Below are 15,265 nucleotides of genomic sequence, written 5' to 3'. Positions count from 1 at the left end.
TAATTTTACTGTTTGGAAAATTCTCATCATTGTACCAACGCGTTACGAATAGCTGAATATTAACGAGTTAACCTAATTAGATAAGAAACGATATGTATCAGAGAAAAGGTTTGCAGCATGACATTATTCAGTTACCTATTCCAACAAATCTTGTTTAGTAAGATTTCATTTTGTAGAAAAGAGAAGTAGAGAATTTGTTGTAATCCAAAACTTCGAGTGATGCTCGGTAGATGGCACTAACATCATTCTATTACTAAAATTGGGTAACAGAAATGGAGAAAATAAAAAAAAGAATAGCCATAAAATACACTATAATATTACATTAAAAAAAATACAGGTGTAAAGAATTATCTTTACCAAAAAACTGCTTTTGTTTTCACAAAAAAGTATCCAGAGTTTTTTTTTCACAGTATAATTCAAGCATTCTTCATTTCGTCCAAACATTTTAATAGTCAATGTCTAAGCTTTTAAATCGCCAACAAAAAATAACTGAATTCTCCAGACGGCGACATCAATTTATATATCATAAAAAAACATTATTTTGTGTCCGTAGAAATGCGTATGCGCTATTTCTATCAACTAAGACCGATATAGAATGCTTTCGTCATACATGTAGTAACGATTCCTCGAAATACATACCTTAAAGTCATTGAAATAAGGTTGTATTACGTTTGCTAATGATGTGGGTTAGTAGGAAGCTTGTCTGTATGTAGGTTAGGGCATATAGGGCGACAACTCATAGGTATATCGTGTTGTATCAGCTGAATGTACGTAATATCGTTTGGTTTCAACCTTGAAGATGTTTGAAGGGAATGAGGCCCTTTAGAAATGTTTACAGTTGCTAAGATGGAGATTCGTGGTAGGGATTACGTGCTTTACGTTGTTAAAATTGTGGTTACGTAATTTGTAAAAGAGCCCTTAGGAACTGATCTATAAATGTAAAATTAATAACAGAACTTGTAAAAAATATGAAAAATACGTGTAAATATAAATCTTAGTTAGCGTACAGGTTTTATATTGTAAATTTTTTTGTATTATTTATTAGGAATTCGCGGTACCTTATTTACAAAGAAAATAACAATAGTTTAAAATTTTAACTACAACAGGATAATTGCTTGTGGCACTGCAATTTTCTACAGTCGGTGTTATCGCGTATGTATGTTTGATGATTAAAAAAGTACTTGAAAATTAGTTCCTAGACCAGCCGGTAGGGGCGCTGATTGGGTTTTGATACAGTGTTCGGTAGCTAGACGGTAGCTGATAGCCAATAGTGATAGCTAGCTATAGAAATTCACACTACTTATCAAACAGAATACTAAACAACGCTATCATATATTATGGTGACCATTTGAATATACCAGTAACAATACAACTACGACCAACTATAAGACCCCACGCAGATTTACGAGCAACATTTAACTGGACAATGAGCCTCGTTTATAAATACCGCGGCATAAGGGCACGTAACAGGTGTAACGAGTGCTTCCGTGCATTTACTCGTTTATTGTCTACGTCTAGACTTATTTAAGTAGTCCTTTAATTTATGGAAGGTTTGTATGTAAATTGATTTGATAATCTTCCGCCAGTTTAACAGAGTTGAGTTACTTTATGGGTATTCAGGCTGTACAAGGGTTTATATGAGCCTGATATTCTATATAATTTAACTTAACAAGAATTTCGGGTTTGAAATTAATTTGCAGGTTTGATTAGGTACTTAATTGAATAGGAAATATAATTCTTACTAATACTTAATCATTGCTGCGTTCTAAAACTAACTCATGAAAAACTTCGGTTATTATTAATTATGTTAGTATGCATAAGGTAAGCATTGTACAAGTTTTAAATATATCATTGGGGTAAAATGTGGGTAGCAATAGCAAAGTTATATGTACTTCTTTTTGTAGTTGTTACAGCTTCGCCATTCCCTTTATTAATACCACCTTTATTAATAGATAGAAATTTCTCATTTCCACCTATTTCCCCTGTTTTATTGGCTTCTTTTACCAGGAGTTTCTTGCCAGCTCTTCAATTCACTCTCTGTATCATTGACTATCATAAGTATCAACATTTGACACAAATGAATAAATGATTTGATTGTTTTGAGAGCTTTATAATAAAGAATCTTTGTATATAATCTGAATTCCTTTAAAATCTAAATAATCTCTATAAAACCAAGAAGTAATAAATCAGTATTGTAGTTGTCGACGGTGGTCATAAACGTTCGTATGACGGGATGAGACGTAACCTTCTGGCTGAGGCACGGCTGGGACACGACTGTAAACTACATCTTTAACTATGCGGTTATGAGATGAGATGAAAATATTATGTTGATGTTATAGAGTTACCTATTCTCAATAGGGTTTTCCATTAAATGAGGAGTAGATTTGTCGTTTTTTAATGTTGTTTTATCGATATGAGTCTTAAAGTTAAAGATTTCTTAAAGAGTAAACTCTTTAAGAAATCTTTAACTATGCGGTTATAAGATGAGATGAAAATATTATGTTGAAGTCATAGAGGTATGTCTTTCGACAGGTTTTTCTTTGAAAGAGGAGTTAAAAGAGATTAGTCAGTAGGTTTTTCATATGGTAATGTTACTTCATGGGTATGATATTGTTTCTTTAAACGGGCAATGGTTTTTAGGCTAGAGACGATTGTAATCCAGTCTTTCTCTCGGTATAAAAGAAACTTAAATTGACGAGCCTATGTATCTCTATTGGGTTTGATCGTTACCCATTTAATTACTTTCTACTCCCTCCTACACAAATAGTTCCAGAGAAATTTTGAAATACTTACACAAAGTTTACATACATGCAATATGCATACATACAAACATAGAATCACGCCTTTTTTCAATAGGGGTAGAGTGGCGTTCTCTGATCTCTGCCTACCTCTACACAAAGATTATACGTTTATAATAAATGTTCAACATTCTGATGGCTATGAAAGTTTACAAATTGACTGGAATTCTTATAATTCAGTATATATTATTATGTATTTTTAATAAATACTCTGAAGAAACAGACAGTACTCACAAAAACAGTGAGTTCGTTGAAACAGATCACGTGCGTTCAATGTCTGCCAAATATTTAACTAACAACACGTTTGTTTACCTCAAAAGGGCTATTTTTGTTGTCGACAGAAATATTTACATTTGTATGAGGACACATGTTGGGTAACACTTTTGTTTTAAAATAACAACGACATATTTTCGAGTGCATGAATTTTGATAATTGAAGGTTGTGGCTACAGTTTCACGTTTAAAAGTTTTCGTTTAAGTATTATATAAATATTATATTTTAATCATGAGTCACGGCGGCTTTGACACATACAATATATAAGCACATAGCAACGTTGGATTTAGATGCTTCTTTTCTGGACAGATTTCTTAGCAGACACGGCACACAATGATATCTTTAGCTATTCCAAAATGATAACGTTTCTACTAATCTACTATCGCTAGTCGAGCCTTGGCCAAGCTATAGGTTCCAACGTCCAAAAGCTTACAAATTGATCATTCAAACGATACCACAATCCCTCAAGTCCATCTCAGATTCCAAGCCTTTGCAAAAAGTAAATTAACATCTTTTATTCTCCAATCATAAAAGTTGCAGCTCAAAAATGTATTACTAACTGTTGTCTACACATATTATTTAGCAAGTAATTCTAACGTTTGTCTGTTTGTTTCAGGTATAATGCTGACATTCTACCTGGTGTTCTACGCGGTCCTGGCTCTGTTGTTCGCGCTGTGCATGGGCGGGCTGTTCCTCAGTCTGGACCTCGACCATCCCACCTATTTACTGGACCACTCACTTATTGGTAAATATGCGAATAACATAGGAACATGTTTTAAAACATTATATTGAGTAAGGACTAGACACATTGATCGTGCCTTTAAACATTTTTTTTTTGCACTTATTTATAGTTTATAGTCAAAGGTTTTGCCGTAACTATATACATGGTCATTTAGCAAGTGGATAAGCGTTAAAGTCACGTGTGTTCTCCTCTCGAAATAAGATGTGTTAGTTATTGATCTACACCACTGACCAAAAGCACACTGAGGGATTTTATCTCTATAAGTCAAAGTCAAAGTCAAATATGTTTTATTTCATAAACTTTAACAAGTATTTGAAATCGTCAAAAACATTTTTATCTACCACCGTTTTGGAAAAGCTGTTGGTCGTGAGAAGATACGGCAAGATACTCACGGCTTACTCTTTTAAATGTCAACATTTCCTAATTAAATAACAATGTTATACTCGTATTATTGATTTACTGTGTGCAATGTTGAAAAGAAAGAAAAAACAATGCGTAACATAATTGATATAACACATAATAAAGTTAATTAGAAACTGATGGAAAATCTTTAATGCATGCAAGGTCCTCGCTGTGTTGTCTTTCAGTTATTTAACCAATAAATGTAATTTATCACTAACTTGGATGTTATATAGGTCCTTTTTGATCATACCCGTGTGCATTTAGGAATGCAATCTATGTTATAATAAGTAATTTCGCTTATTACTTCATTTATTTGAATCTCCATTAACACAATAAGGTGTTATTTGAGAACGTGTTCGTTCGTTTAGTATGTTGGCGCTATGCTTTGATGCATTTCTGAGTATTGACTAGTATTAAGTGTCAGTAAATATTACATTACATACTGACTGAGGAACTCGTGGCTACATAACAACAGCCGCATGGATCGATCTCTGAGGTTAAGCTGTGCTTGCCGAGGTTGTCTGTGGATGGGTGACCATCTAACACGTATCGCCTACCTCTGTGTCTCGGAAGGCTCGTTAAATTGTGGGTCTGGCTGTAATTTTCGGAGATCTTTGACAGCCGTTACGAGCAGTCAGAAGCTTGAAAGTCTGACAACCAGTCTTACCAAGGGGTATCACGTTATAAGTTATTACTCAGGTAACTGAAGTCCGATAGGTTCCTTATAAAATACTGGTATTGAGACTGGAAGCCATCTCCAACATAGTTGGAAGAAAGGCTGGGCTGAATGAAATATAACATTACATGAACTTTGCTATTAGTACTATTATACTGTCTAGTCGCTACGTCCCAGGTTTGACTCTCGGGGGAAATATTTAAGGATTAAGCGGGGTTTGAAATTGTACTTGATCGACAGTTATTTGGTAGCTGGGCTATAATTGTGCTGTTAATGTTTGACTGCTTAAAACGGGTTTCATTAATAGGGCTATAAATAACCTTATTTCTTACTAGTCAACCTGCACGATTCTACATTTGCATACACGCTGCATTTGAAAATAAATAGCATTGTTACATACAAATTTTCATCAAAATTATTCAGGAGTCTACTCCTGAATCATATATAGTGAAGGTATAACAAACAGGCACGGACAGACTTTTGTATTTCTAATATTAGTATTAAAATGAATAGTGTTAAATATTGTAATAGTAGAACAATACATATATAATCTATCTGGTAACTGAGAAAGCAATAAACTTAAGTTTATCAACAACCAAAGTAATTAGTTACCTACCAAATATCGACAATTATTTACAACAAAGATGACAAGATTTTCTATAAACCCCATAGAATATGAGTCTCATTAAAACACACCATTAACAAAACCATAAAGCTACATTGTTGCATCATGGCGACATAGTATGTTAGTGTGCGAGCAAGGATGTAAAACAATGGGCTATTTTAATTATTTGTGTGAATTGTCACACATCCTGCCTACACCGTTACAGTGTATCAATGTTATATTGTACCTGCACTAGGTACTATGTTATACAAGTTGTTAAACTGTCATTAGAATGTTGAATACTCCTTGAGTAAATAAAGTTGGTTTTGATTTAAACAACAGCGAAATAGTGCTGGGATTTGGGTAATTTTTTTTTAGAAAAAAATGCCAAATTTCTAATGAATTGAACTGTTTTATGAATAAGTGTGTTGCAGATGTTTTTTTAGAAATTAACCAAAGTTTCACCATATTATTATATTACTTACAACATTTGTCAAAGTATGCTAAATATATACTATACTTATATGCAAACAGATAAAGAAAAACAGATGGAAAGCGCGATACGCGTCAACATAGGTACACATCCATTTTGTAGAATGGGTTATCAAATTATCTATCTCAAAAAAATATCATAAATTAATGAAAAAACATTGGCGCGATTTGAAACTCTTCGTTAGCATCGAGTATCGAGCGTACGGCATTTGAAATTACTCAAAAATATAGTTTTTTGGAGCATACTAGACACTGATAAATTTTTATACGTAATTCCTCGACAAAGATAGTCGTAAATATCCCCAAGTTAAATCAAATACCTACTTAATATCTATCTGTCTGTCGTTAGATAATGTACAGTTTCCTAGAAGAGTCACGAGATGTGCTTCACTGTAAAAACAATAATATAACTAGTAATAATAAACCTACGCCCACGACTCAATGCTTCGATTAAATGCTTGTACGAGAACATTACTGCGTTGTCAGGTTATTTATGCACGGACCCGAGATTTATATGCACCATTAAGTTAATAGTCTATGTTAAAGAAAACTATGGATGACATTTTGGAGTTCCATTGTGTTGAAGTTAAATCATTAGTAGTCTGAGTAGGTATGACCACTGATAATAATCAAATTTGGAATCGATTAGTTGTAAGTTAGGTACATTTTTTTTTATTTGACATATAATATCAAAAGATGAATAAATATAGATTTTTAACAGACTAAAGAATGTTCGATAAATTTATTAGTTACGAACAGTGTTGGGTCAATCAACTAATTTTTTCAATCAATTGATTAGTCATGACTAATTTAGTCATGAATTATTTAGTCATGATTGAATTAATCATGAGTAAAAATAGTAATCATAATCATGATTAAATAAATTAGTCATCAATCATTTAATGATTAAATGACTGATGACTAATTTATTGTATTTTTGTATGATGATTAAACTAAAAAAAATAATTCAGGTGACATAATTTTAGTTTAATTGAACACATCTATAAAACTATATCTGATCACCACCTTAAGTTGACTGAAAGAAGATAATTCCATCATTTATAAAATTTGATTTTCAAAACGCGTAGTTTTAAAAAGCAATTTAAATTATTTTAAACTAAATTAACCCGAACTTATTTTTGCAAATGTGTGCCTGTGTAAATTAAAAAAATAACTGATTCTGTTGTAAAACTAGCTTTAATTAAAAACCTGTGATTAACAAATCAACATTCATGGAACGTAGACTTGAAAAGCTTAGTTTTATTTAACTATTATTTTTAGTCATTAAAATTTTAGTCATGATTGAATAACTAACACTAACACTAATTAATCATCAATCACGACTCATGATTGAATTTTTTAGTCATTATTCATTAGTCATGAATAAATCATTTTATCTTAATCATCAATCATCAATCAAACTAAATTTTGCCCAACACTGGTTACGAACTTACGACATCCTACTGCTCGCGACGGCTGAAGACACTTAAGTTATGGCACCCTATTTAAATGAATTTACGGAAGTTACGTAATGATTTCAGGAGCGAACCCTGGTGTGACGTCACGTCCGCTGCCGGAGAACACGGTGCTTCGTGTAAAAGTGGACAACAGCAGCGACTACCAGCAGTGGATCGACCAGCTTGATGAGTTCTTTGAAGGTAACTTATATTCATAATTATAAATGCGAAAGTTTGTAAGTATGTATGGATGTTTGTTACTCTTTCACGCAAAAACTACTGATTCGATTACAATAAAATTTGGCATGTAGGTAGCTGAAAACCCAGAATAACACATAGGCTACTTTTTATCCCGGAGTTACACAGGAAGGGTTTCCACGTGGGCGAAGTCGCGGGCGGTCTCTAGTCACTTATAAACTTGTGTTAGCTTTCGCACAGTAATGTATAAAAGGGTACCTTGTCTATACGACCCATATGAACAACGGGCCATTCTAAAACCCAAAACCATCTGCGTTTCAAAGGACTTAATTTCACCTTAATAAATGAAAAGACAATTGACTACGACTACCCCTATTTCAAGCAGTAATCTAGTAATTTGTAAGTTCACAAGTTAGAAACATGTAACCACGCCCGCGCGGGGTGCGCCGTCGAAGCAATTTGTAGTGGCGACGTAAACCTATTGTACGGAATCAATACCACTGTGCAACCTGTACAACTGTATACAGATAATATGGAATTACTTTATTGATTTTGTTGTATTTCCTACTTTTCTACAATAAATATATAAGTTAAGTAGGAGTAAAATCTTTTGTTGGAATATCAAAGCGTAAAAATGATTTTTAATTGTGTCGTTTCTTTAGTTAAGTTTTCATTAATATTCAAGTGTGTCTATTTTAAGACATTTTTATTTCTAGAGAATTGCTAGACATTCAATAATGTAGAAAGCCATTTCAGCCGAAGAACAAGAGCAAATCAGGACAGGAAAAGTCTTTAATTTAAAAGTGGTTTTCAGTAACGTGGTTGTGGTTTTCTATCACAATCGACTCCCGACAATCGTCACGCAATTGACTTTGTATGATAACTTAATCAGCGCTTCTATCAGATGAAGTAGTAACACATTTTTGGCTATAAAACATTCGAAAATCTCTTGTTAGCACGGGCTACTGACTGTATTAAAACATATTTTATCGTTACATAACTATGTACTACATCACTTGTATCTTGTCTTCAGCTTACAAAGGAGAGCGCTGGTGGTTGAACCAAAAGAACTGCACGTCAGATGATAACTACGGTTTTCCCGATAACCCTTGCATATTCATTAAAGTTAATAGGGTAAGTTTGATCTAAGTTATACACAGACCCAATTAATATCTATACGAATAGTTGACACACGACAATAACTTAACGCGCGTCCTCTTAATCGTTATAAATTTCATTAAAACCTGTGAGTAGAATTCTGTTTAGTGTTCAAGTGTATGCACAGCACAATACACAGGTTCAAGTCACTATCTATGACTCTAACCCAGTAGGACGGTAACTAACGCAAACTGAAATCATGCACAGGACTGACAGCTTTACGTGCTTTTAATAATGTAAAGATGTGAATATTTCAGATAGTGGGATGGGAGCCACAGGTGTTTGAAGCAAACTCACTGCCCGCAGACATGCCTGAAGACCTCGTAGAGCATATACAGAGTCTGAGCCCTGCAGACGTAAGTACACACCCGATATATACTTGAAGTTATATTTTTTGTTCTAAGGTATTCATTCCCTTGTGCATATTATTACTAGAGGCAACTTATTAGGAACATTCCAATATTTCATGGAAAATAGTTATGATTTAGCGTAATAGTCGTTACCCTATAGTTAGTCGTTTCTGTTATATTATTAAATGTCGAACGGTAACAGAAATTTGACAGGAGGTTTAATCAATATATGATTTCTAGGAAGAATTATCACGTGCAGTTTCCTTTAATAGAATAAAGGATATTTTCTTAATTTGAGATGTATCTCAAATTCGTGTAATGTATACACCAGAAGCCCTGATGACATCAAAATATAATTACTGTGACATTTGATACTATGAGTACTTATGTACTTTATGACGCACGGTGGTCACCCATCCGTACACATACCGTGACGCAGATAACTGAGTAGCACTCAATTAGTGAGTGCAGTTATGAGTGTTCATTACTGAGATTAGGTGGTAAGAATGTTAATAGCCGTGGATTATCACTCGAGTAATTACTTAATTATGGTCTGTAGGTGAGTGTGAGGGATTTTCCGCTATTTGGTGAATTGCATACCACTTGATAATAGTTTTTAGCTTAATTAACCACGTTACACGATAATTGCTATAGTTTTCATAGTCTGCTAGCCTGCACCGCTTCAGACAAAATAGATTTATACTTAATAGAGAAAACTAAAATACATTTAATATTGATGATTTTGGAAGGGGTAGCCTTTGGTAAAAATGGTAACTGATCAGCTTAGACTAGTAACAATTAGCCACTTACGTGCCCAAGAGGTGAAAGAAAAGAACATTTTTTCGTTAATACTATAATTTGTTTGCCATCGACACGCTAAGAAGAAGAAGAAGAAGCTCGCCTACGTAAAAACCGACTACTTTGTGTTTAGAAAACATCGATGTTTTATGTTTTGATACATGATCGACATTTGTATCTAAATCATCGATTTATCGATATTTCGATGCTTTTCGTTCTGATATTTGCACCCTACCCACTATTGAGCAAAGACCCCATAACCTACATTGTTCTAACATTATCTTCTTTCTCTTCCAGCAAAAACAAGTATGGATATCATGCGAAGAGGAGAAGGCAAACGACACAAGTTTCGAGTACCCATGGGGCCGCGGCCTCCCCATATCCTTCTACCCGTTCCTCAGCGGCGACCTCTACCGGAGCCCTATCGTCGCCGTCAAGCTAAACATACCGAGTAAGACACCTCCTCGTTTGAATACTTTTGAAGAGCAGGCTCCCAACTGGTATCCATTTGTAGAACATCTATATATCAGCCCGTTAGTAGCTGTCAAGCTGACTGTGCCTAGTAAGTCGTGTTTGGTTGGAGTGTAAAATTAGTTTGAGTGTAAGATTTCCTTTCTTTGCTATCTATGCTAAAGTAGAGGTTGTTTAAATTAAATGCTGTTGATGGCGTCACATCAGCGGACCTACGAACACGAAACTTCGGTTGATTATTACCACGATTTCATTCATATTCAAGCTTTGTTAAAATTAAATCCCCGAAAATTAAAAAGGTATAATTCGTGAAAGTACGAAACCAAAGCAAAACATGAAAGCTACTGAGCATCGAAATTGTAACGAATATTTCGGATTCCCGAAATATAGACGGTCTTTAGCGTCGTTTATTCATAGATATGCTAGACCAATACGACGCCAGCGTAGGAGGAAAAGAAGCTTTCCTTTTCAACTGTTTGTTTTTCTCATGGTGTGCTTTCTGTTTCGGCACTGACTGTGGTCTACGGGCTGTGTACGTAATACCAGTGAAATATTGCCTATTCTCTATGTGGGACATTTTGGCTAATAAATTATGAAATAGATTTTGGCATAGGTTTCCTCTCGAGACGGCTTTGGTCTTTAAAGTTAAATGAGATTAGGAACTTTGTATTAACTTTAAAACTATAATTATCGGGCAAGTTTTCTTCACGATTTTTGTGGTAAACATACCAACCATAGTTTACATTATTCCAATTATCTTTTAAATATTTCTCTTTTCTAGCAAATCACCAAGTAATAATCCGGTGCAGAGCGTGGGCACACAACATAATCTACAACAAGAGTCTCAAAGAGCCGTCGGGTTACACGCGTTTACAGATACTCATCGAAGACCCAACCACGGAAGACACTACGGAAGCGCAAACATAAACTGCAATGGATCACTAACGCAGCAATAGGTTCCTATAGTTACGAATTTTTTTTGAAGTTATGTACGCACTATAAAGACACTATTCGGTTATTCGTATGAAAATTAAAAACTGGAATGAATAACTAGGTTTGTAGTAAAAATAATTACTATTTTGGATTGCAAAATCCATATCAGTTTGTTTATGAAATCCAATAGGTTGCTATTTTTACCATTTGGTATTTGATATAAAGGCGATATAAGAAAATATATCAAATAGTCTTTAGACTTTATCTATTTTTATGTAATTAACATAACCTATGTAAGTAATAAGTATATAGGTACTTTTTGCGTAGAGAAAAGTTTGGAAAACAATTAATTACTCTGCGTCAAACTAGGTCGGTTCTACTGAGTTAGTAGGTCAGTATGATGGTTAAGTAGTGCGTACAAAGCCTTAGAAAAACTTAATTAGACCAATGTTATTATCTATAGCCGTCTAAGCAGTTATTATACAAGAAAAACAAATTAACCCTCGTATCACGTAAATAATGAAAAGAAAAAATGATTGATTTTTTGCAAAATCTTTTCCTTTGAGTTTTTTTTTTGCATTTTGCTCTTAACTTTTCAATGTTATTATTGCAGCTTTCGCATAAGACAGTTAGGTTAATTTATAGAAAAAGTGATAAATTAAATAGTCTTCCTGTAATATGTATATTTATTTACTTTCAACGCAGTAAATAGAAGTGTAGTGCACAAAAGGAAAGAAATATAAACAAGTTTATAATCTACAATTAATACTAGTGCCGCAATTTTGTTTGCTTGCAATTTTATTTATGAAATTACGGTTTCTCCCGCGTAAAGCCCAATCCTGTAGATTTTTATTTTGGGATTAAAATTATGCATTAATAGGGTCTATTTATATCCTTTTTGGCCTTATATACCAATGATTGTTATGAGTCAAGTCTATAAAGGGCCTTGTAAAATTTATATCGTAAATGAAGTTCATCCGTTCTTTCACAAAACAGTGGAAAAGTTACATTTAGTAATAATTTATATTAGTCAATGTCAAAATGATTAGGTCAGTGGGCCATTGTATGGTGTTTAAGCCCTTTTTGTCCTAGTTTAGTTTAAATTTTGTTTTGGTAGCGACATCTGTTGGTGTGTTTAGAAACTATTAAAGATCTGAATTCGAGAATTTGATACTTGAAGTGATTTAGAATGAATCTCTTTGTATTTTTATTTATGCCTTTTTTTTTCGTTAAAAATGATTTAATATCAAATTACATTGAGCCATAATTTTTATAAAAAGAAATATTCTTAGATTATTTTTGTAGATATGTATTTTTGGCGGCTTTATTAGATACATAGATTTGAATTAAAAAATATACTTGATCAATACATGATGTTTTTGGGATATTTCCTATTAAATATACTAATTAATTTAACCGAGCATCTGTAGTTTTTAAATTAAATATATAATAGACATGCATTAACAATTATGACAGTATATCACATGTATGTTATAACATAGAAAAATCTCTTTCATGCAGTCATTTACAATATATAAAATTATTTACGTCACACTTAGGTATATAGTCGAAAGCACATTTATTTAAACCCATTACTGTCGGACTGAGCAAAGATTTCTGCCCGAATTGAGGCAGGGGTTAGACCTTGAGTCCACCACGCTGGCCAAGTGCGGGTTGGGGACTTTTCAGCCCTCAAGAATTGCGTTAAAAATGTTCATAGTCTTTACTATAATGTAAAATATATTATAATAATAGTATCAAGAGTGTTTGGTGCATATATTATTTCGTATTTCGTATGGAGTTAGGCTTCGTAGGTAGAATGTTTCAAAGATATTTATTTTTAATACATCCCACCTGATTGTGTGTTTTTGCGATTATTATTTTTGTTTATTGGAGATATGTGCACGGGCCAAAAAAAATATTATTGTGTATACCTACATGTAAATATGTTGACGTTTTAAAGAGTTTCTTACAATGACTACTAACTATTATTGTTGATATGGATATTATATTTTCATTCTAAAATTAACATGACCATATTTACGTCTACAAAAAGTAACATTGCAGTTACAACGTATGTATTTAAACCAACTTTTTCTGATCACAAAAAATATAGTAAAAAGTTAATTTTATTAAAAAAATATCTTTCGTTCAACCTTAGCGTTACTATTTGTCTTTTTAATTAAAGCTGCTATATTTTTTTAGAAATGATTTATATAAAAGATAACAACTCATTGTATAATACATAGTGCACATATATCTAATAATAAATAAGCCTAATTGTGGTTAGAATGTTAGTTGTAGTGGAATCGATATTTTTGTAATATAATATAACGTGTAGTAATAATGTGTCGTCATGCCTGGTACCAGTACAAATCCTATTTAATTGAATATTCCAACTTGTTTGTCAACATTCATATTAATAAATAAATACAATTTATATTTATTTGTTTTGTTATTTTTATACTAGCTGACCCGGCAAACGTTGTTTTGCCATAAAAATTAAAAAAAAAGTGTCACTTAGGGGCATGAAAAATAGATGTTGGCCGATTCTCAGTCCTACTCAATATGCTCACAAAATTTCATGAGAATCGGTCAAGCCGTTTCGGAGGAGTATGGCAACGAAAACTGTGACGCGAGTATTTTATATATTAGATGAAACACCTTCGGAAAGTAACGCAATGTTTTTTTTACCACTTAAATACCCCAAAACTTTTTCGATATAATTTTTCTGAACATAAACAAAAGGTTCTGTTGCACGATTCTCTACAATTGGAACCATCGAGTATCGAGAGTTTGACATTTAAAATGTATTGCCAAAATAGTTTCTACGACGCCCACTAGAGGCACTGTACCGAATGTCATACATTTTTTTTTGATAGCTAGCCGATTGTCGGTAGTCGATAGTGGTAGAGAATCGAGCTGCTGAAGACGAAATTTTAAACCCGCATTCATATAAAATGTGATTTAAGTTAGGAAAACACTATTAGCGCTTTGTAATAGGAGATAATAATATATAGTAACACTGTACCTAAATATCTCAATCATTGGGTAACCCGCGTCATGGGCGTCTAAACTTTTTTCAGTTCTTCGTATCCTTACTATTTATATTTCCTCGTTAATGCGACTTGTGATTTCACCCATTATAATTATCTTTTACATAAACCTCAAAAAGCTACAGTTACAGAAGCTAAAACCGTCATATTCGATCTTTATATTTCTTTTTACATTCAGTGTTAATGCAAATGAACAAATCGCAGTTATTTTCCTACTCACACTAATTAATGTGTTAAGTAATTGCTAGACGCCCTAGGATCAAATGTATCACTTAGCACATTAGCAGGGCGGGGTGATGGGCGGGCGGCGGTATGGGCGGCTGCCGGTTACAGGCAGATTTGGGCGGCGCGGTGACGAGAATGACATAGAGTATGTGGGTTAAAGATGCGATGTAAGAGGATGGAAGTTAATGTTAAGTTTATAGTATTTTGCCTATTATAAGAATCGTAATTATATTTTAGGTAGGTAGGTCGGTAGTAATTAAAAAATCTCTAATAAACAGATTAATTATTAAGAGACCTGCATTCATGCCTGCCTTTGTAGGCTGTATGAAACTATACGAAATTATAAATGTTTTAATTTCATAAATCTATTTCCTATTATTCTTTTCCGCTACTTAAAGTTCAGTGAGACATTAATTGAAACTTACACGGTGTATTTAAAAAGTACTAAGTTCAAAACTATGGCGGATAGATTCCGTGTCTTTATCACAAAAAGATTACAATATATTGCTAACAAAAACAAAACACTAACAGCAAATTCAAAAAACACAAAAAACAACAAGAAAACCAAGCCTCACAGAGCCAATAGTAAAATAGGTAGGAAACCACTACGCTATCATTCTCACCACACGGCA

The 15,265-nt window shown here is 33.3% G+C and overlaps 1 protein-coding gene across 1 annotated transcript in view; it reads left to right on the top strand.

The window, feature by feature from the left end:
- LOC142987157 (sodium/potassium-transporting ATPase subunit beta-1-like) overlaps nt 1–13,798 on the top strand; it is a 28,710-nt gene extending 14,912 nt beyond the window's left edge. The window contains exons 2-7 of the mRNA XM_076135727.1: nt 3,688–3,816; nt 7,529–7,645; nt 8,676–8,776; nt 9,058–9,156; nt 10,246–10,399; nt 11,201–13,798. Of these exons, the coding sequence (XP_075991842.1) occupies nt 3,688–3,816; nt 7,529–7,645; nt 8,676–8,776; nt 9,058–9,156; nt 10,246–10,399; nt 11,201–11,346 (746 nt within the window). The 3' untranslated portion in view covers nt 11,347–13,798. The remainder of the gene's footprint in view (nt 1–3,687; nt 3,817–7,528; nt 7,646–8,675; nt 8,777–9,057; nt 9,157–10,245; nt 10,400–11,200) is intronic.
- Nucleotides 13,799–15,265: the final 1,467 nt, after the last annotated feature.

The sequence above is a fragment of the Anticarsia gemmatalis genome, chromosome 3 (assembly GCF_050436995.1).
Source record: "Anticarsia gemmatalis isolate Benzon Research Colony breed Stoneville strain chromosome 3, ilAntGemm2 primary, whole genome shotgun sequence".
NCBI classification, from domain to species: domain Eukaryota; kingdom Metazoa; phylum Arthropoda; class Insecta; order Lepidoptera; family Erebidae; genus Anticarsia; species Anticarsia gemmatalis.
The sequence above is the reverse complement of the archived record's forward strand: the minus strand, read 5'-3'. Positions and strand labels throughout refer to the sequence as shown.